Below are 20,839 nucleotides of genomic sequence, written 5' to 3' on the forward strand. Positions count from 1 at the left end.
AGCCAAAACTATTAACTTCACATGCACCTGCATGAAGCAAATATGCAATGCATGAACTTCCACCAACACATGCAACTGGACTGCGAAGAAATGCCAATCAAAATGTGCAATTATTACAGTCAAATCCCCACGTTGTTCCCTAAACTGTACTACTTCAAGCAATAACATTTGTGATGTTTCTGTGGTAAGAGTAGAGAGCATGACACCAACCTAACTATGGCTCCAATACAAAGGTATTGCATGTATGTTAGGGAGAACATATGCAGTCTGAAATTTATTTTCCATTGTTGCCACAGCAGTTCCCATTATATTGAAAAAGCGGCTTACCTCTTCAGCAGTGTTTACAGAGTGCAAAGTACAGTATTTTGCAGTCTTTACTGCCACTGAAAGAATACTGCTGCATATATCTGATTTATATTTTAAGTTCCTTTGTCTAATGTTCTACTTATCACTACTTCTTAGGGATGATATAAATTCTTCATAGAATAGCCAGGTGGCACTGGAATTAAGGGAAGGGTTATAAAATCATAAGCAATCTTCCCAGGCAAGGTCCAGCTCTGGCGACTCTCGTGATAGAGGGGCGGAGAGGAGCATGTTGTAGAATGTTATTTGAAAAAGCCCACCCTTTGTTTTTCAAAAGACTGTTGTGTGTTCCCATTTCCTTGAGCTGCGAGAAGTTCTGGCTGCAGCACTTGCCTGGATTTGGTTTCCTTTAGGAGGCGAGATCACTGGAAACTTATGGTGCTCTGTAAAATTTGATTTATTTATGGTTATGCAAGTAGAACATATGCAGAGCCAAATAACATAAGGCAAGGTTGGGAACCTGTGGCCCCCGCATTTGTTACATTCCAACTCCCATCATCCCAGCCAGCATGTCCAGTGGTTAGGGATAATGGAAGTTGCAGTCCAACAACATCTGGAGAGCCACAGGTTCACCACACTTGGCTTAAGCACTCATACAAGTAGAAGATCTGGTGCCCCTCAGTGTCAAGAGAGTCCGCCCAGCACCCTCCGGTGCTTTCAGCTCACTCTCTGCCTTTCTTCTTCGGTCTCTGTGCACCCACAGTTTCTTCTGTAGTTCCCTCACACAGACATCTCAGTAGGACCCACCCTCATCTTCTCTCAATTCTGGTTTCTCCACTGAGAACATTCTGGCACCTAACTCTGTTAAGGAACTATCCACTAGCCATTAAAATTATTTTTCCTGACAAGAATACGGCCAAGCAAGCATTTGTAACAGGATATTTTTCTATCACAGCCATTATCAAAGTGCTTAGCAGCAGAGACCACTTTTTATAAGACTTTTGCTACAGGTGCAACTATACTGTGTGTTGAAATATATCAGTTTTGTTTTCCTTCCGTAGCTGGAACCCATATACAAAAGGTCAGTGTTTTAAAACGAAGGGGGGGGCAGTTCGTTCTGGGCACAAAGGTCACATAAATTACCATATCTGAAGTGCTTTTAACCTTGACTGTTCACTATAATCCAATGCTTTTAAAATATACAATGTAGTTAACCTATTTCCTTCCAAGAAAGCTGGCAAAAATGTTTCTGTGTATCTGAAAATACCATAATCATTGGACAATCAGAGGAGTCTGATTGTATTCTGATCACAATGCAAGCTAGCAAATCCTTCCTGACAATAGCAGCTCCCTTCACTGAAAGGAGCAGATAAATATCGACGGCAGAAGAAAAACCACATCACCCTGTCTGATTCATTAGATTCTTGGCACTCCAATTAAGTTCTGACAAGCCAGTGTTCCAGGCCCAGTAAAATATTGTTGTTCCACCAGGCTCACTCCAATGTTTAGTCATAAGAGTCATACAATAATAACAGAACAGTGGCCTATCTTGACCAACGGCACATTAGTTATTATCTGCAGCGCAAACACCTACCACTTTGTACTAACATTTTGGCAGTAAATCTAAACATAGCACTTAAAGCTACATCATAATTTTGAGATCTAACGGAATCATTTTCCTTCCAGCTGGCACCAGTAAAAAGTATCTTATAACTAAAAAAAAGTAAATTGAACTTTTTATGAGGACTTCTCTCTCTCTCTCATTCTCTCTTGTTCGTTCTTTAACAGCAGGCAGAAGTATGAGTTCAGGAACATGCCACACGTTTTACCAAGCTCTGCTGTCTAGTGGTGCTGAACTGAGCAAATTACAGGCCAGTGTCTCGTGTGTGTGTGTGTGTGTGTGTGTGTGTGTGTGTGTGTGTGTTAGAGACAGAGAAATTTCTTGTCTGTCACTAGGAAACTTCAATTGGTAGGAACTGACAGACACTCTATTATGTGCAGCATGATTCAAAGTGTGGTTTTGGTGTAAACTTTCTGGGATGGGAGCTTACTCTCCATGCTGGCAGTGGGACAGGGAGGAGAGTGAAGGAAAAAGCAATACTTCCCCTACCCCCCCCCCCGGCCTGCACAGCACACACACGGTTTTTCAGTTGATGTTTCAACTGAGGATCCAAACCTCTCCTTCAAAATGATCATTGTTCTTAAACCTTTCAACAAAATTAAGCAAAAGACTAGGAGCCTCAAGACCTTGGTGCTAGTAGAACTTAGGCTGTGTCTTTGAAGTGCTGCCCTTTGGTGTTTTCTAAAAGCACTTTTGCAGACATTGCTTTGCAAGTGTCCATACCTGCACACTATGCAGACCGCATGAATAGTTGTGAAGTTGTTGCTATCTGTACACATGGAGGATCTGTCTTCTGCGACTAGTTTCTTCATGACTAGACATAAGTTTATTTGCTCCCACCGCACTCACTTCAAAATAAAAAAATCCTGCTTCTTCACTGATATACTGGAAGTCCAGTAGTACAGACAGTGCAAGCATAGTTAGTTATATTGCAATCAGTGTATGCCCAGAGGCTTCCTTCCCTTGACCCATGTGGGCAACTACATGATAAATTTTCTCCTTTGGGGAGGGTGACAAGGCAACCTGGGTTGCAGTAACAGAGAAGTAATCCTGTTCCTGTCATTTCTATAGATCAGATTGCGGAAAACTAAACTTGTGTCACTCGTAGCACAATGTGAAATCTCTTTTGAAATAATACAGGTCAGAATTTACTACAAAATGTTCTGCAAGTAAGTTCGTACACTAACCAGAGCTTAGGATGTCTGAAAAGAGATCTTAGGAAAATCTAGTACTCACAATGACTGCAAAAGTAATTATGAATTCAGGCTCATCTAGAGAGAAGGTTTCCAAGGCCCTAGTGAGACAAAAGTTTCCTGGTTAAAAAAACCCAGAAGCATTGCCCCTTCCCTCCCGGTATACTCTGATACTCAGTGTGAAACACAAGATGTGCAAACAGCACAGCGCCTGGCAGAGAAGCACCTTGCAAGTTTGGAAGTCTGAAACATTCCAGAAATTTAAACATGAATAGAGACCCAGGAACCTTAAACATGATTTTTCCACAATTTTGGTAGAAAAGATTGTGTTCAGAAATAAATGAAAACATAACGTAGGTAAATGTAGTATAGTACTTGGTTAAAATAGCACTCTTATATACCAGGGGTGAGGAACCTCTGACCTATGGCTTGAAATGGTCCACAGCTGGAGAAATCTGCTCCTGTGTGGAGCGAGCCAGCAGTAAATCACACCAAGCGAGTTGGAGTTAACTCTTTATTAGCAAAAACAGGACCTGCACAGGAGCGTCAGCAAAGCAACTCTATTCTGCCAGAGTCAAAGTCTTCTTTGTTTCACTGTTTGTTTTCCCACAAAGAAGACTAGCTCCTACACCTCCTGCAAGGCATTAGTTTTTACAAGACATCTTCTCATGCAAATGCAAGATATCTTGGGACCAGTTGGTGGATGAGACATGCCTGACAGAACCAGTGTCAGTGGCCAGTGGTAGGTTTTGAAATTATTATTATTATTTATTAAATTTGTATACTGCCCTATACCTGCAGCTCTCAGGATGGTTTATAGTATAAAATCACAATATAAAATCACAAAATACATATTCAAAACAACCCAATAATACACCCCCCCAGCACTCAACCAAATGCCTGGTTAAAGAGGAATGTTTTTGCCTGGCACCTAAAGTTGTATAATGAAGGCACTAGGTGAATCTCCCTGGGGAGAGCATTCCACAAATGAGGAGCCACCGCAGAAAAGCCCCGTTCTCATGTTGCCATGCTCCAGACCTCTTGTGGAAGAAGGCACATGAAGAAGGGCTTCAGAAGATGACCTCAGTGTCCGAGTAGGTTCATATGGCAACAGGCGATCCTTGTTCCTGTTGCTTTATGCCCCTCATTGTCAATGGAGACAGTGGGGGAAGGCATGGAGGAGAGCAAAATGGCAGGACTCTCTGGGACCTTTTTTTCCACCTCAGAGACTTCCTACAGCACCTCCCCTGCCTTTGACTGCCCGGACTCTTCATCTTGGTTCTCCTCTACGACCACCACCCCACCTCTTCCCTTACAGATTGCACTGAACCTCCCTGTACATCTTCCATTTTCCACCCTACCCACCACTCGAACTCCTGCCCGTCCATCACACTGGCTTAGAGAAGAATGGTCACAAACTGCTTCCATACTGAAAAAGCAGGTTCAAAGCAAAATACCCTTCTCCTCCAAAATGGACTCCAAAGGCCTCAGAACAAGCTAAAGTCTATTCTAAAAAACCCCTGGAGTTAAGGAAGTGAATTCTAATACTGAGCACAATCTTTCGTTTGTTCTCTGTAGAAGCTCTTGAAATAACATGGAATTGTTGGAATGGCTAGGGGCCCACCCTGGGGGTATGGCTGAAATAGGACCTTCATTCAGACCACATCTGCTTCAAAACTAAGGCCTCATCTTTAAGGTCAAGGCCGTTATCTGCACCTGTGGATCCAGGGAGATGATTCTTTCACTGTCCCAGTATGGGCTTGAATGCCCTCTTGAAGAACAGACTCATTTTCACGTCTTGACCTGAGGGTTCTTGACTCAATCCATTCTCTGTATCTCCAGTAAACCCACTTTTGGTAATCCTGAGACATCTATGGCAGGGAAACACAAGGTGAGCAGATGGAGAAGCAAGTACTGCTTTAGGTCATACTGAATGCTGTGTGGAATCACTCCAAATTTTCAACATGCCAATTTCCTCATATGAATTAGCACTTAGGGTTGTACATTTCTGTAAAATCTGTAGTGCTTAGTCAGGGATCCGTTTTTTCCACTCACCAACTGGGCAAATACATCACAACACAAAAGACCTGCATATTTGATGTATGCTTTCAATACTTGGATATTTGAAACAAACAGGCTTTGATTATTTTGATATATTTTACCAGAACTCCTGGAATATAGTGTTAAATTGTCTAATTGTTCAAGGGAAGCAGCAAAGAACCAATGGCATAGCTGGCCTGCTGCCCAGATATTCTTCCTTTTCACACATTATGTAATTAACTCACCCTTCCTATCCACCTGTTTAATCATTACATCATGTTTCATAAATTATAGCATTGCTAGAAATACTGCCCTCCCACCCAAACATATATGCCGATTAGTTAACACTTTGATGTAACGCCAAAGATTCATATTTTAGAGGCAAGCAAGTGCAGACCTGCACAAACTGGAGTCACTGGAAACTTTGCTCAAGGACTTGTGCATTCCGAAACTCTACAGCTTTGCAAACATTTGCAGAATATAGCAGCTGTCTGAGTTTGGCAGCCTTCTTAGGATGACTTCAGAAAAATGTATGTGACTGAAAGGCTTCAGGCTTTAAGATTCATCAGTGACAACTGCCAGGAGATTAGGGAAAGTTTGGCCCTTTACTAGGAGTCATTCCTTGAAACTGGGGGGGGGGGGGGGAGCCAGGAGTATAAGCTGATGAGTGAGACTGTTGAACCAGCAGATCCAGCTTGCAAAGGACAAAGCTTGGGACCAAAGCTTGCTTGGTCCCAAGATGAGGTGTGTTGTCAGTGAGCCCTTTTTAATTCAAAATACACAGAAGCAGCAGGATGAGAAATACCATGACTCCACATGTTCTTTTCTCTAAAGTTAAAATGGCCATCCCCCTCCCTCCCCTCATGAAGACACAATATATACAAATTGGGATTAGGATCGCTGTTGTTCAGGTTTCTGCAACAAGCAGTGGACAGTTTAAGATTAAAACCAAGTGCATCCAGCTGTAGGGAATGGTTTCTTCTGCCTCCTTGAAAGCCAAATCTATCCTGATGCCTTGCTCTCAATCAGTGCACCCATTGTTCCATGCCTAGTATAATCTGCATTGCGAAATACGTGTCAAGGGGGCATTTGTGGGGTCCACACCACCTACACATAGCTGTCAACTTTTCCCTTTTCTTGCGAGGAATCCTATTCGGAATAAGGGAATTTCCCTTTAAAAAAGAGAAACGTTGACAGCTATGCACCTACACTGGGCCGCAACTTGTTGAGTAAAGCTTGAAATGCCCAATGACAGTTTCCTACCTAAATCCTCTCAAGTTTGCTGGCAACATGTAGGGTGTTGGGAAATTGACCCAATGCACAAACTTCTGAAGAGGCCAGAAGGATAATGGCACTGTCTTATATAGACCTGCACCAGCCGTCTTTGATTAGTTGCATGATTCAGAGATGCGTGAGATTTCTGAGTGTTCTGTGTCATGTGACATTCACTCCAGCCTCAAAATGGACAGGAGCAAATCAACCCAACTCTAGTGCCAAAGGAAAGGCATTCTCTAGATGTGCTTCTGGCAATCCTACTGAGGCTTCTTTCACACTCATCTTGGGTTTTGCAAGCAAGCTTAAACACCATTCTAGAGGCTTTTACACTTTGTCTTGTCCAAGTGAATAAAAATGTACTTAAGCAGTTCTTAATACAACTGACTATAAAAATTTCCTGACAGGAATTATTTTTTATATTGTCAGTCATCTCAGAGGTATTATATATTGTTGTGAGTTCTGGGTGCCCGATTTCCTTAAATTCCTGGATTTAGAAAGTGTCAGAATTTAATCAACGCTTGGAGAGTTAGCTTCCTGTGTTCAGGAGAGATGGGCCATTAACAGAATAAGAGAGGGGGGTGAGGCATCAGCAAGGCATCCAGCAAATAGGTGGAAACCTGCCCTGAGCTCTGAGTTAGTTAGCAGAGACAAAGCAGCATTGAGTTTAGGGCTGCAGTTGGCGATGATGTAGGCTGGAGGAAAAAATGTTGTACTCCATAAAGCACAACAAGCTGAACAGAGGGTCAGAGAGCCATGGCAGATTTCTGTTTGGATCCAAGGCCGCAGCCATGGGAGAGAGTGTTAATGTTATGAACCCCTCCATTGCGGGTTCAGGTTGAATATATGTGTAAATGAACCATAGTAGTGACAGTGGAACATTAGACAAAGGAACTTAAAATGACTTGGGACACTTAAGGATTGCCTGCTCCTGTATGTAGAATGTAGATACCATTGCTGAATTAGGCTCAAGTGAACATCCACTTGGAGGCAGGGCCTTTTCAGAAGTAGCACCAATTAGTAATTAGCTAATTACTGAGGACCCCCTACTTTTGAAAATTTTGATAACTCTATGGTAGTTACCTGTGCAAAGCAATTTTTTGAAGAAAATGTGGGGTGGCCCCTAATAAACAAATGATTTAGATCAGGCAGGGGGACCATAAAATTTGTGATATTACAACAAATTGCCAATCCCCAGACAGTAGGAAAAACTTGTCTCCATTGCTCCACTACAGCTGATTTTTTTAAAAGCAATTGTGTCCCTAACTTCCAAGTGCTCTATATGCAGAAGGCTTTTTATCTGAGAGAGTATTCAGACACGCTATTCCTTACTTGTAATCTGAGATGGTACATCTTAGCAAAACTTTGCAGCATATGGTTCTGCTGACTGAGGGATCTTGCAACTTCAAGACATAGGTAAAGGCTTGGTCAGGGCTTGATAAAAGTATTGGTGAAGACTGAGTAGAAAACAGCTAGAATTTTGTAATGTTGGTAATAGTAGTATTAGTAGTAGTAGTATTTTTTAATTATTTAGTCCTCGTGTGTCCAAGTTTCATCTCTGGCTTAAAGAGATTAATTAGTTAAATACAGTACTTATTTGGACTGAATGTTTTATTCTTGCTGATGATCCAATAGGAACAACCAGCTTTTGACTTAATTAGGATTCTAACGCACATCTGTTTTCTCCCACCCCAAAATGTAGCGACATGGCTTCCCACAGAAAAGCCTTTTGCACTACCTTGGGTTAAGAACTTAATCCATTCTGAAGGTCCTTTCTTAACCTGAAACTGTTCTTAACCTTAGGTACCACTTTAGCTAATGGGGCCTCCCGCTGCTGCTGCTGCTGCGCCGCTGCTCAATTTCTGTTCTCATCTTGAAGCAAAGTTCTTAACCCGAGTAGTACTATTTCTGGGTTAGCGGAGTCTGTAACCTGAAGCATCTGTAACCCGAGGTACCACTGTAAATAGGCCTGGGTATGGATTGATACATCGCCCTGGACCAGTATGAGGGGCAGACCACAATGGCGGCTTTACTCAGCAGTGAAACCGCCACCGCACTTGACACCCTCCAGGTGGCTCTGGAGGCAGAGGGACTCGGGAGCGGCAGTGGTTTCACCAGTGATATACTGCTGCGTGAAGCCACCATCTCACTCTGCCCTCTTACTGGCAGAGGGATAAAAAAGCTGCATCGGTGAGACGCTGATACAGCTTTTTCCTTGCTCCGCTTCTTTAAACTGCTTGGCTGAGGAGCGCACAAGCCAGTGGTGGGGTGGGGGCTCCGTGAAACTGCTCTGCTGAGGGGTGTGTGATTGCCACTCCCCTCAATCAAGCAGTTAAGAGAGCCCCCAACCTGCTGTTGGCTCGTGAGAGCCAGTGATGGGATGAGGGCTCCATTAAAATACTCCTACTCCCCTGCCTATAGGGGCATCTGATGCTTCTCTGGCTTGCATGCAAGCCAGAGAAGCAGTGGGGCTTCCTCAGCTGGGGGGCAGGATGCCTTCTGAGGTGTTGGAGTTATTCAGCTGGGGGGTGGCGGCGACAGAAGGCCTCTTCCACCCCCCAGCTGAGCAGATCAGCGAAGCCCCGATGCTCCTTGGCTCGCACGTGAACCTGTGAGGCATTGGGGCTAACTCACCGTGTAGGGCTGATATATCATGATGTTGAAAACAAGGTATCGCCCAGTGCTAGCACTAAACTAAATAATCAGGGGGTGAGCTGTTGTGCTAATCATAGTGGCAATTTTCTTAGCTATTTTCCCCATTGGACTTTCAAGATGAGACATGAATCCCAAACTCATAAGGAAAGATTCACTGAAAACCCTACCTACAAGCAGTGGGAAAGTCCTCTAAACTTGATAGTCCCTGAAAGCAATTAGAAGATCTTTTCAGTTAAAAAGTAGAGAGCAAGGGAAAGAGATCCTTTACATTTTTTAAAATGATAAGCATGTGAACTTGCCCCATGGAACAAGCCGTTTGCTCTCTTGTTCTCTCTCCCCGCCCCCCTTTATAAAGCATTTGATGATAGTGATTTAGTATTCCTGTGTTTGCTTGGTTTCCAAGTATGATGCTGCTTTGCCTATTTTTGTTTTGCTTTGCCTTGCTACTGCATGCAGTTTTTCTTTTTTAGAATGGAGTGGTTATTTTTCGGATGCCTTCATGGTTTTGAGCTTTTTAGTTTGGGTGTTAGTAGTTGCTTAAAATATGGTTGATCAGATGGTTGCAAACTGCTTCGGGGGCATCTTTGACTGGTATAAATTAAATAAATAAACAAAGGATAACGATTAACCATGTAATAACTGTGTTTTGACCTTGGGCTTTTTATTTAAGTAGGTGTGTCAGTTGTGCTATATCATTTTAGACAATCGTCATGATTGTCCCTCCTACACTTGGTCTCAGAAAATAACTGGAGGAAGTGAGCTAAAATCTCCTGTCAGAATCGTCTACTATTATTATGGGACACCTGAATGTACTTCAATGTTTTCCCACGAGGACACTAAGAACTGCTAATAAAAATATTATATAGGGGTTATACTGTTTGGGCCAAAGGCAATATGGTGTTACTGTGCTCATATTTTCTGGTTCAGTTCGTTTGTCTAGTGAGGCTGTAAGAGAAATGAAAATGAAGGGGGTGACAAAGAGATAACTTTTATTCTGTTCCATTCCTATTTGGTATTTCGAAATACCCATCTCATACAGGGTTACTTTACAAGCCTTTCCTGCTTACACATCACACACTACGACTTGAGCTTATCGAGCCAAAGTTCAAAAACCAAACTGCTGATGTGACACGAGAAAGCAATAAGTAGACTGACAATGAGCATGGAGGGAGGTGAGCCTGCTCAGAAGGAATTGGTCACTTGATCTGCAGGGCCTTTTCTCACGAGCAGCTCCTTGGGATCTGAAGCGGACTGTTACGTATAGAAAGAACAGAATAGGCTGCACAGAAAAAGCCACACACATATCATAAAACAAAATTTATCTTTAATCTGTAAGTGTCAACAGCAGTACAAAAGATGGAGTGATGGTGAATAGATTAAGGGTAGAGAGGACAGTCTTGAGGTAAATGAGCATAAATAGGCAGTCTTATAGACACTCCCCTGAGGGGTCAGAACCCCTTATCATGGCATATGGTATCACCCAATGATGACATGTTTAACATATCAGGAAAGCACCTTGTGCAAAAAAAAAAAAGGAAGGAAAAAGGAAAAAAAATCCTCTCAAATATGGTAAGGTGCCAACATACACCAGAATATACGATATAAAGACAGTCTTTTTTCAGTTTTGTCTTTTCCATTAATTTCTGAGGAGAGGAGAAGACTCTTAAAAGTACCACTGAAAAATTATTTAATATTTAATTTACCTCACGTCAATACTGCACAACAAAATCCAAGAAATCAGTTTATGCTATGAAGCCAAGCTAAGAATGATTCGTTCCCCCCACCCCCCGCTTAAATTAAGAGCACAGATACTTTAAAAAAATCAACATCCTTAGCAAACTTTTTTCTTTTCTTTTTAAACTGCTTCAAGAGGAGAGTGTGAGAGAGATGTAATGGCAACCTTTTAAGTTCATTTAAAAACTTTACACTGGACTGTACAAGATTTATTTTGATAAACTATTTACATTTTCAGACTTTTAAAACATATTCAAAGCAGCAATCGACACTAGGGTTTGTTTGTTTTTTCTCTACATGCCCAAATAATTACCAGCCCTGGGCCCAGATAGGTACCTGCACTGTATATAGAATTTCTACACGGAAAACTTGCCAGTAAAAAAAAAAAATGCTTGTGGGTGTAGAATCAGCAGCCCTAGCATCATAAGAGCCACACCCACAGTGTTGCTATAGGAACCAAAGCATAGTACCTTGACAAAGGGAGTCTCAGTTGTCCCCCAACAACTCTACACAAAAACTTTACACTTTGAAACAGCAGCTAGCATGTCAGTCCAGCATGTCAGTGAATTGTGCTGATTAAATTAACATAGAATACAATCTCACAATATACATCACAAACAAATTACAATGTCAGGAAAGAAAAGAGTTACAGTAAGATAAGTTATGTAGTAACAGCTTATAAGCTTGTCTTAACGTAATAAAAACATTTGTACATGGCAAATACAATAATGAAGGAACAGAAATACTAAAACATTCGGAACTTTGCTACAGGCTGATGAAGGGTACAAGGGAGGCGGGGGCAGGAAAAACAACCCTGTGCTTTTGAGAAAGCAAAACACAAATGACAAAGGAAGACAATACGGAGAATGCACACGAGCAGGTCTGCAATGTGCAGCATAGAAACAGTTAAATATTTGCACATTCCCCAAACTTTTTTGAGAGCACCAAGGACCTCACTTGTGGTTTTTGAAGAAAGCAGAAGTTATAAAGCAAACTGTGTCACTAAGCTGCTTTATAACTTTCATATTGCCATAAATACCAATTGGAAACATTTTCCTTTCACACATATGCCCCAGACCCACCCTCCTCTTTGAAAACAATGAGTGAACTATCTCAGAATATCATTTTGTCAGCTCTTAAAACTTAAATCTTGGACAAGTTATTTAGAGGGAAGGTATGTAGTCTAATAGCATAAATCTGGATATAAAGAAAAAAGATACCAACCCACTTATGTAAATATTTTCTGTTTTGCGTTTTGCATTCTAACATGGAATTGTGGCATTACAGTATATCAAACATGTTGTCCAAGAACTGCAGAGAACAATGGTTGATAATAAAAGGAAATGGGGGGCCAGTGGGGGGAGGAGGCGGAAAGTAAGAGTTTGAGAAAAAGAGTAAGTGCCTTTTGTAAAAGAAAATCAAATGAGGTCACATGTTAGTCTTTAAACAGGACATGCTTAAGTGCCAACTTCAGTCTTTAAACACACATGCAAACGTCTAGGATCTGAGACTATTTTTTAAAATTGAAAATATGAAATACTCTATTATTACATTCTACCAGCTGCATTCTAGAGCAGTTGTTGGTACTGAAGATCCAGTCCAGATAGACACATAAAATTCTGCTCAGCTTTAAACATATACCTAACTCTTTTGGACTTCGGTAGAATGGCTCGGTTGCTTTACGCTAAACTGGTGCCTGAGGCTAAGATCTTCAAACCACCTTCTCTAAAGTAGCACCATGGGCTTCCATTGGGACTACTCCAGAATGTGTGGCTTGAAGATTCCAGCATTAAGTGCTTTCCTGAATTGGAGCGTTGTAGCGTTTTCTTACTGGGAAGTTATTTTCAGTGAAGTAGAAAAAAATGTCAAGTTTTAATAAGACGAAGAGCAACATTAGGTACAGTAGGATATCATGCTTTAACTTTGTATTAGGGGATGCTTGCATTTACACAATCATTGTTTCATTTACACAGTCGTTTAAACAATCACTGTTTTCAAGTTACTGCTGTACATAACATGCACCCACCTATCGAGTTGTTCCCTTGCTGTAATAGCATCCCCCTCTTTACGCTGCCTCTTGCACACTGATTCTGGATCAGTTGGCAATCCCACAGCTTCCCCCAAACTACATATCTGGGTACCCTCATACATTTATGTGGGAGGGGGAGGAGGTTCAGCTCAGTGACAAAGCACATGTATTGCATGTATAAGGTCCCAGGTTCAAACCCTAGCATCTCCAGTTAAAAAGTGTCAGTTAGCAGGAAAGGCAGAAGACTGTCTGTTCCCCTAGAGAGCTGCTGTCCACAGCATAAGGATAGATGTTTAAGGCTACAACTTATTTTCTTAGAAATGGGCCTTTTGATCAGAGCTATTTTCCTCTCTATAAACATAAACCCTGTGACATTGTGTTTTATTAAGACTTTAGTTTGTATTGGTTAAATATCAAGTCAATTTAACTATTTAGTTTTTCAAACATGCCAATATTATTCCACACCAAACACAGATCCGAAGCGGTTTAGTGTTGTATTTAATAACTGGCATCGCTTACAGAGGCCTTCCAGAGCATCATTTGTTCATGTGTGTATTTATTTACTTAGTTTGTCATTCACATTGACACATTTTTTACTATTCACATTTGTTGCTTTCAGACAAAATCTAAGAACTTCCATCAGATTCGCTTGGAATCAAGCTGCAAATTATGAAGCAAATTGAGCCCAAACTAAACTAGAAATCTGGCACTTAAGTAAACCAGTTCTTAAGCCAGTTGCTTTTTGCAGTAATTCTAATTACGTGGGAGGAGGGAATGAAATATATCTGGGTGGTATATTTTGAGGAGATAAGCCATTCAGTGATGAATTATACTATTTCGTTTACTTCTGAGGAATTTTATAGAACTGCATTGGCAAAAGTGTCAGAGAATTAGCTGTTGCTTCAGCCTGCAACAACAGTGTCACATCATGGCTCCAATCAAGAGAAAGTTATGTTTCATTTAATAAATTCAGTGGGACTTGTTAGTTATAACCAACTTGCCCCATTTATTTAAATGGGAATGTAAATGTCATTTACATCCTTTCACTTGGCTGAAGTAATAGGCTGTAGTGCTGCCCAAGAGGAATAGACATTCCACATCCTATGTACTAATTTGCTGATGCAGTAATCCTGAAGAGCAGACTATTAGGCTGTATCTCTCTGACTAGTATTTTATTAGTCCCATTAACTATGATGCTACTACCAGAGAGTGAAGACAATGAGGATTGTTATTCCATAGCAGGGGTGGGCAACCTCTGACCCTCTGGAGACTGCAATCCAACTCCCATCAGGGCTGGGGCTCATGGGAGTTGTAGTCTGGCAAAATTTTGAGGGACCACAGGGGTTCCTCACCCCTGTTCTATAAGCAGGTGAAATAGTTTGAAAGGTTAAGTGTTTATGAAATACAGGATTCCAATTTGAAGGAGGGCACAAGTGAGGCAACTTGCCATCCTTGCTACAGGTCCACAACACTGCTCTCGCACTGCAGGTGTAAATTCAGCATCTACATGAGGTACAGTGATTTGTCAGCATTTAATATGGACCAATGTACACTGATACAGAACAAAGTAAATACATAACTTATACTTCACTAGGTATCCATGAACAAAAAATAAAATTCTACTTCCTATGTTATATTTACACTTTAAGAAAAAACGAAGATGAGATGGTGACTAATCAAAAACTTTGTTTTGAGCTCCAATTAAGAATGGGGATAAATGTTTGTTTCCATATGATTGTCCTTCCTTGATTTTATACTGACACTTTAGAGCCGATTTTGGCTAATAAATATAATACACTGTTTCTGCACTATTCAGAGTCAAATACATTTTTTTTACCCAAACTGACCAACAAAGTAGCTTTCTACCCTCTGCTGATTCATGAAGAGCCATTCATTGTCAAGAATGCACCTTTAAGTTTTGGAGCATCAACACAGATGCAGGGCTGGAGCTAAAACAAAGTATTCATACATATAAGAATTTTGCATAAATAAATGAAATAACAAAGACATAAAAATGACTCAAATCCTGCAACTGTGAGGCAGGCCCACACGAGTCGAAACAGATGACTTTTGTTCATGTCGTTTTTGTACAACAGTTTCACATTAGTTAGAAGTGATAAAAAATACCATTTATATCCAGTGCTTATAACACTTACGAAATAACATCTGTGAGTGTGTGTTTTTGTACTATGAGCAAAATCAAGTTTCAGTCCTAAAGAACAGTCCTTTGTTCTCCGCCAGCCTGCAGAATATTATTTTGGCATGGTAATAAAATTTATAAAAAGAAATTAACCCACTAAACTAAATGTTTGCCTTTGTGCAAAAATAATTACAGAAAATACAATGTTAGCAATACAGCATTCTACCTATGCAACAAAAAAACCATGAAGAAATGCAGAGAAAAGAAATGAATTGTAGGGTGGAGAGAGATTTATAACAGGAGAAACCTGTAGAAAATTAATAAATAGTCATTCTTTAGGGAAAATGAGTACCTCCGCTCCAAACTACACATATTAGAACACTTCAAATTTCCAAACAATTTTAATAAGAAATGATTTTCTTTTAGTACCTTAATTAGGTAAAGAGGACGCTCACCAGCTAATGACACAGCAAGTGCTTTTAACATCTCGGCTAGAACAGTTTTATTGCTTCAGCTGTAGACATGGGAACACTTTTCAAATAAATAGTAAAGAAAGATAAGTTTATTTTGGATTTAAAAATGGCTGCCAAAGCTTGATGAGAGTATTATATGTCAGAATAGTATTTGATCTTGTAAACATAGCAGTCCCTATTTGCTTGTCTGGGTTAAATTGTCTATTTTAATATTGCAAAAGCTGACTACCTCCAGCAGTTGCTTCTGAAAGCTGTCAGGGCATTAGTTTTCTTTACTAGTCGTGCAAGGTTGTATGATAGCATGCCAACACTCTGCACTGATATTGGTTATGTTTGTATGTCATGGTAAGCCACAAACCATGGTTTACTGTACACAAATGAACCATGCTGGGCTTCCTCCTGTCTAGTGCTGCATGGGAAAAACTGACTATCTCTGCCTTAGAATAACATCCAAGCTCAAAAAAAAACCATGATAGGAAAGCCAACAACAAACTGGCTTCACTTCTTGGTTTGTTCCAAGCACAACAAAACAAAATCTGTAGTTCAGCTACACAAGCAAAGGAACATTGATGATTAAATTTATATACTGCTTAATGCCAAAAAAAGGCTTCTGTTTCGAGCCAGAGATTATGGTTTGTTTCCTCTCAGTGCTAGCAGGGGGGAGCAAAGTACAAATGATTTGCTCACGCATTGTAAGCCATGGCCATTATGTTGGTTCTATTAATGAAAAGCCTTTGAGTCAAGGAACTGAAAAATATATATAATGATCATAATCTAATGAAAAATCTAATTGTATGTAAACTAGATGCTAGACATTGCTGGCTATGGAAAAGGAAAGAACCCCATCTGCCCTAGTCATAGAGTTGGAAGGGATCCTGAGGGTCATTCAGTCCAACCCCCTGCTCCATAAGCAAGGTTGTAGTTTGGGTTGCAACCCATGTTTTTAGAAGAATGGGTTCATGTCCACACATTTATTACATGCAGGTTTGGCCATCAAAGAAAGTGCAGAAATGTTTTTAGAAATCCTGGCACTCTTTCCCCTGAGCAAAGCTAGTAAGAGATGAGGCTACTCTTCCAGCCTTAAACATGGCATCTTTACACAAAGTGGAACTCTCAACACAACCCTGCTTCACAGAATTAATAGGCAGCATGGAATAGGCTGCTTAGATTGCATTTGCATGGTAGTGCTCCAGCTGGATTAGTAAATGATATCTGTGTGTCCAACACCACAGACCATTCATGTTGAGTTTTTGCTGGCATAGAGAAAATTGCACACAACTAGTTCAGTTCCTGGAGCGGTCACCACACAGATGTAATGGAAGCGTGGCTTCCGCATCATGAACTATATGTATGGTTGGCTTTATTCTTAGGACACAAATATTTTGCCCCTATAAAATTGCCATATTTCTGGAGTATATTAAAGATATAATGAAGTAAACAAAATATTCCGAAAGAGTCTGATTCAATATTAGTGGCCTGATTCTAAACATACATATTTATGAGATGGTGTAGTTTTCGGTAGAAAGTACTGATGAGGAGAATAAGTAGCTGAAACAGTAGACCATGGGGCATAAAATTGATCAAATTCAAAATTTGGGGGCAAACTGACTTCCATTAAGACCTAGATTATTAACTTGGGAATGTTTTGTTCCCACCTCCCCTTGCTTCTTTATATATTTAACAAAATTATATATCAGAAATGAAATAAATAATTACCGTACTTTTTGCTCTATAAGATTCACTCCCCCCCCAAAAAAAAAGTAAGGGGAAATCTGTGTGCGTCTTATGGGGTGAATGCAGGCTGCACAGCTATCCCAGAAGCCAGAACAGCAAGAGGGATTGCTGCTTTCACTGCGCACCGATTCCTCTTGCCGTTCTGGCTTCTGAGATTCAGAATATTTTTTTTTTCTTGTTTTCCTCCTCCAAAAACTAGGTGCGTCTTGTGGTCTGGTGCGTCTTATAGAGCGAAAAATACGGTATAATTTCTACAGCATCTTTGACCTGAAGGCTTGAGACAACTTCGCAAATATTGATCTGATATTGATACTATGCTTGGAAAATAGCTATTTTTTTTGTCTTGTTTGTCAGGCAAGACTTGGAGCCCTCCAGATAGTTTTCTGCATGTTAGGCATGTATTTGTGCAACAATATGAAACCTACACATGTATAGTAAAACCATGTCAGTGAATGACAAAATAATAGAATGAGCTTGGAACTCTTTTTAGTTTTGTGAAACTAGCATTTGACACAGTTTATATATGAGATAGTAAGATTTGTGTGGCTTTTCCTGTATAAAAATCATAGATGGGTATAGTAAATGGATCCTTTAGGTCGGCTATTGATATGGCAACATGTAGTACAGTATTCAAAACTATGACAGCATTTAATTCAGAAACTCGTGAGAAAGACTAGGTGAGATGTTGTATACTATGCAAAGTAAAGAGAACCTGAAAGGGATAATTTAGAACTGCTGTAGGGGAGCTTCAGGGCTTATGCAGACCCAGTTGGATTTTTGTTACTTTCTCCCCTTTGAACCACTATGATAACAATGTCACATCACAAATTGCTTCTGAAACAACTTCCCTCAGTTTCAAATTTGGTTCATGCGAAGAGGTGGTGAATTTTGGTTCAGAAAACATAAGCCCTGATGCTTTATGGAACTAACTGGGTGCTTCTTTGGCTCCTGGCCTAAAAGTATAAAACAGACACATAGCACATGCATACTACGCAAATACTGAAAGCATCTGCATCCCTTTGTATCATAGTGTTTTCCCAAATGTTTTCGACACATATAAACATGATCTCCCATTTAAGCATATACCTTTCAGTATTAAGTTTCCTGCTATTTTAAGAAAACCACAGGTTTTTAGGGGGAAAGGGGCATTTTATAAAGAAGTCAACAACAAACTGAAAATAATGCAAACGCAACAGTACTTTAAAATTTCTTCTTCTTTTTTTCAGTATGTGGACCCCTGACATTCTGGAATGAATACATTGTTAAGATAAAATGTAGTTAAGACTGAATGTAAGGGTTAAAAGCAAAGGGGCAGTGAAAGGATTTGGAGTTGGCCGTACATTCTTAAGACAGGCCTGTCTGTAGCTGGTGATCGCTCTTTTGTGCTTACGTAATATTTTATACTGATGGTACATCAAGAGGCAGAAGCAACTGGGCAAGTGCATTGTGGAAATCATGTTCACTATTTTAAGAATATCCTGTCTCCAGATTCCTGAGTACTTTACCATTTTCTGGAAAAATTAGGCTTTTTTAAAAAGATATATAGATATTTTAAGATGCCAAAGGATTGTCTAAGACTTTACAGTGTCTCCCTTAAGACTTTTTTAAATGTTAAGATTAAAAAGTTATGAAAGTTTGGCACATCAGAAGGTCAGCTATACATGTGGAGAAAAAAAATGGAATTTAGAGACCTTGTTTAAAAAAGATGAGCAAAGACACACTGATGCACATGAGGACTTGTTCTGTTTCATGATAGGAAATTTGCACTTTTTTTGTTTCGTTTTTGTTTTCTAAAATAATTCAGAATAAAAACACATTCACAACCTGTAGGCTGGCACAGCATACCTGAGTGAGAATGTAAAACCCCCATTTAAAACAGTAACTTAAAACCTTTTTCTCAGCATCCAGGAGGAGGAAAAAAATAGACAAAAAAGGAAAGACTTGTAAGACAGCTATTGATTTGTATAAGTTTTCAAGTCCCAATGTCTGATACTTAATGTCTTCACCTAAATTTTAAAAAAAGTTCATGAAAATTAGGGAACAATCTGTGTCACACATTAAGAAACATTTAAGACCATTCTGCAGATGTAACTGTAGGAGCCACACATGCATGCAGGCTCATTTAAGAACTTTTTGTTCAAAACAAAAACAAAAAAAAGTCAGAGTACTTTAATTCAGCAGACATCCTCAGTTGGTAGTGACAGCCTCATGGGCTTCATTTTCACTGCTATAGTCTGATTTGGGGTCATCCTCAAAGTCCTCATACATTTCCATCTCGTCTTCCCCATTAATCATTTCGTTTCCAGCAAGGCTCCCGCTGTCCGTCTTCATGCTGTAAGTGCTCTGAATGACAGGGATGCTGGGCTCAGGGCTAGCCGAGGTGCTGGAGCAATCAGATGTCATCTGAGGTGATGGTGTAGTAGTTGCCATAGTAATAGCACCAGGATAAACCACACCCGTCCCTGTGGTGATTGGAATCTGAGGCTGTTGCCTGCAACAAAAGACAAACATGGGAAAGATTTCCTTGAGTTTGCATAAGAAGTGAGTGTCTGTCATTTTGACAGAAGGTGCAGCAGTCACCTTTCAGAAGGAGAACCCTGCTGGTTCAGGCTAAAGGCCCATCTAATCCTGCATGCTGTTCTCACAGTGGTCGAACCAGATGCCTACACCAAGTCTTTAAGCAGGACCCGTGCGCAACAATACTCTCCCTACTTGTGCTTCCCAGCAACTGATAGCCAGATGCATAATGCCTTTGCAGTGGAGTTAAATATAATCACTAATACCCAATATGCTCCTTGAATTTGTCTAATCTTTTAAAGTCCCCCAAGTTGGTGGCCGGCATTACATCTTGTGGGAAGTGAATTTGGTAGTGTCTTCCATGCTTCTGACTCTTGTGTCCCAACCCTTAAACACTGAATCATACTGATTTCATTGAGGACATGCTTCCTTGCACATTATAATTAACAATAAACAAAAAGCTGGATAATAATTAAGTATATATTTTATTGATTATAAGTTATTTATAATAAATTTCCTCTCCAAATGGAAACCTTCAAAGTACTGAATAAAAACTGATGATTATTTCTATACTGCTTCCCAAAGCAATAAAGTCAAGCCTTTCTACATGCCTGACAATATGTTAAAAACTTATAAAATGTATAAAAGTAACTATCAATAAACAAGACAATTGAAACAGCCAATATTACAGTGGAGAGACATAATTAATACACCCTCATCTAGTGATAAATAATTTCAAAAAGGGAAAGATAAGCCAAGTCACAATCAAACTGACTTTGTGAATAAATTCTAGTTCTGTAGTTTGTGAATAAGTTCTAGTTCTGTAGTTTCACACAGGAGCCTTTTCGTTGAGGTATGGTAACTGGCATAGTTAGCAGTAGAGTGCTGAGAGACAGAAATGTTCTCTTGGTGGTTTGTGAATGCTGCTGTTTTCAATATTGGATTTATATCTATTTATTCTCTTGCAAGAAATGAACCACTTATCCTGTGCAAACAGGAGAAGGGCATAGCTGGCATATAACACACTGGAATACGTGCAGGGTAGTTTCCTAGTACAGTACAGGGGGGAAATTGCCTACACAGTATTTCAGGTTTGTCTAAGCACCATATAAGTGACCCGTGGGGTGG

The 20,839-nt window shown here is 40.2% G+C and overlaps 1 protein-coding gene and 1 long non-coding RNA gene across 18 annotated transcripts in view; one reads left to right on the top strand and one right to left on the bottom strand.

Annotated features, from left to right (window-relative positions):
- LOC307210907 overlaps positions 1-20,839 on the top strand; it is a 125,018-nt gene that overhangs the window by 35,310 nt on the left and 68,869 nt on the right. The gene's annotated exons all lie outside the window — the stretch shown is intronic.
- Positions 10,392-20,839, bottom strand: part of SOX6 (SRY-box transcription factor 6) — a 435,786-nt gene continuing 425,338 nt past the window's right edge. For all 10 annotated transcript variants that reach the window (XM_079966105.1, XM_079966106.1, XM_079966103.1 and 7 more), the window contains one exon: positions 10,392-19,685. In XM_079966105.1, coding sequence (XP_079822231.1) covers positions 19,382-19,685 — 304 coding nt within the window. In that variant the 3' untranslated portion in view covers positions 10,392-19,381. The remainder of the gene's footprint in view (positions 19,686-20,839) is intronic.

The sequence above is a fragment of the Podarcis cretensis genome (assembly GCF_951804945.1).
Source record: "Podarcis cretensis genome assembly, chromosome: 1".
NCBI classification, from domain to species: Eukaryota; Metazoa; Chordata; class Lepidosauria; order Squamata; family Lacertidae; genus Podarcis; species Podarcis cretensis.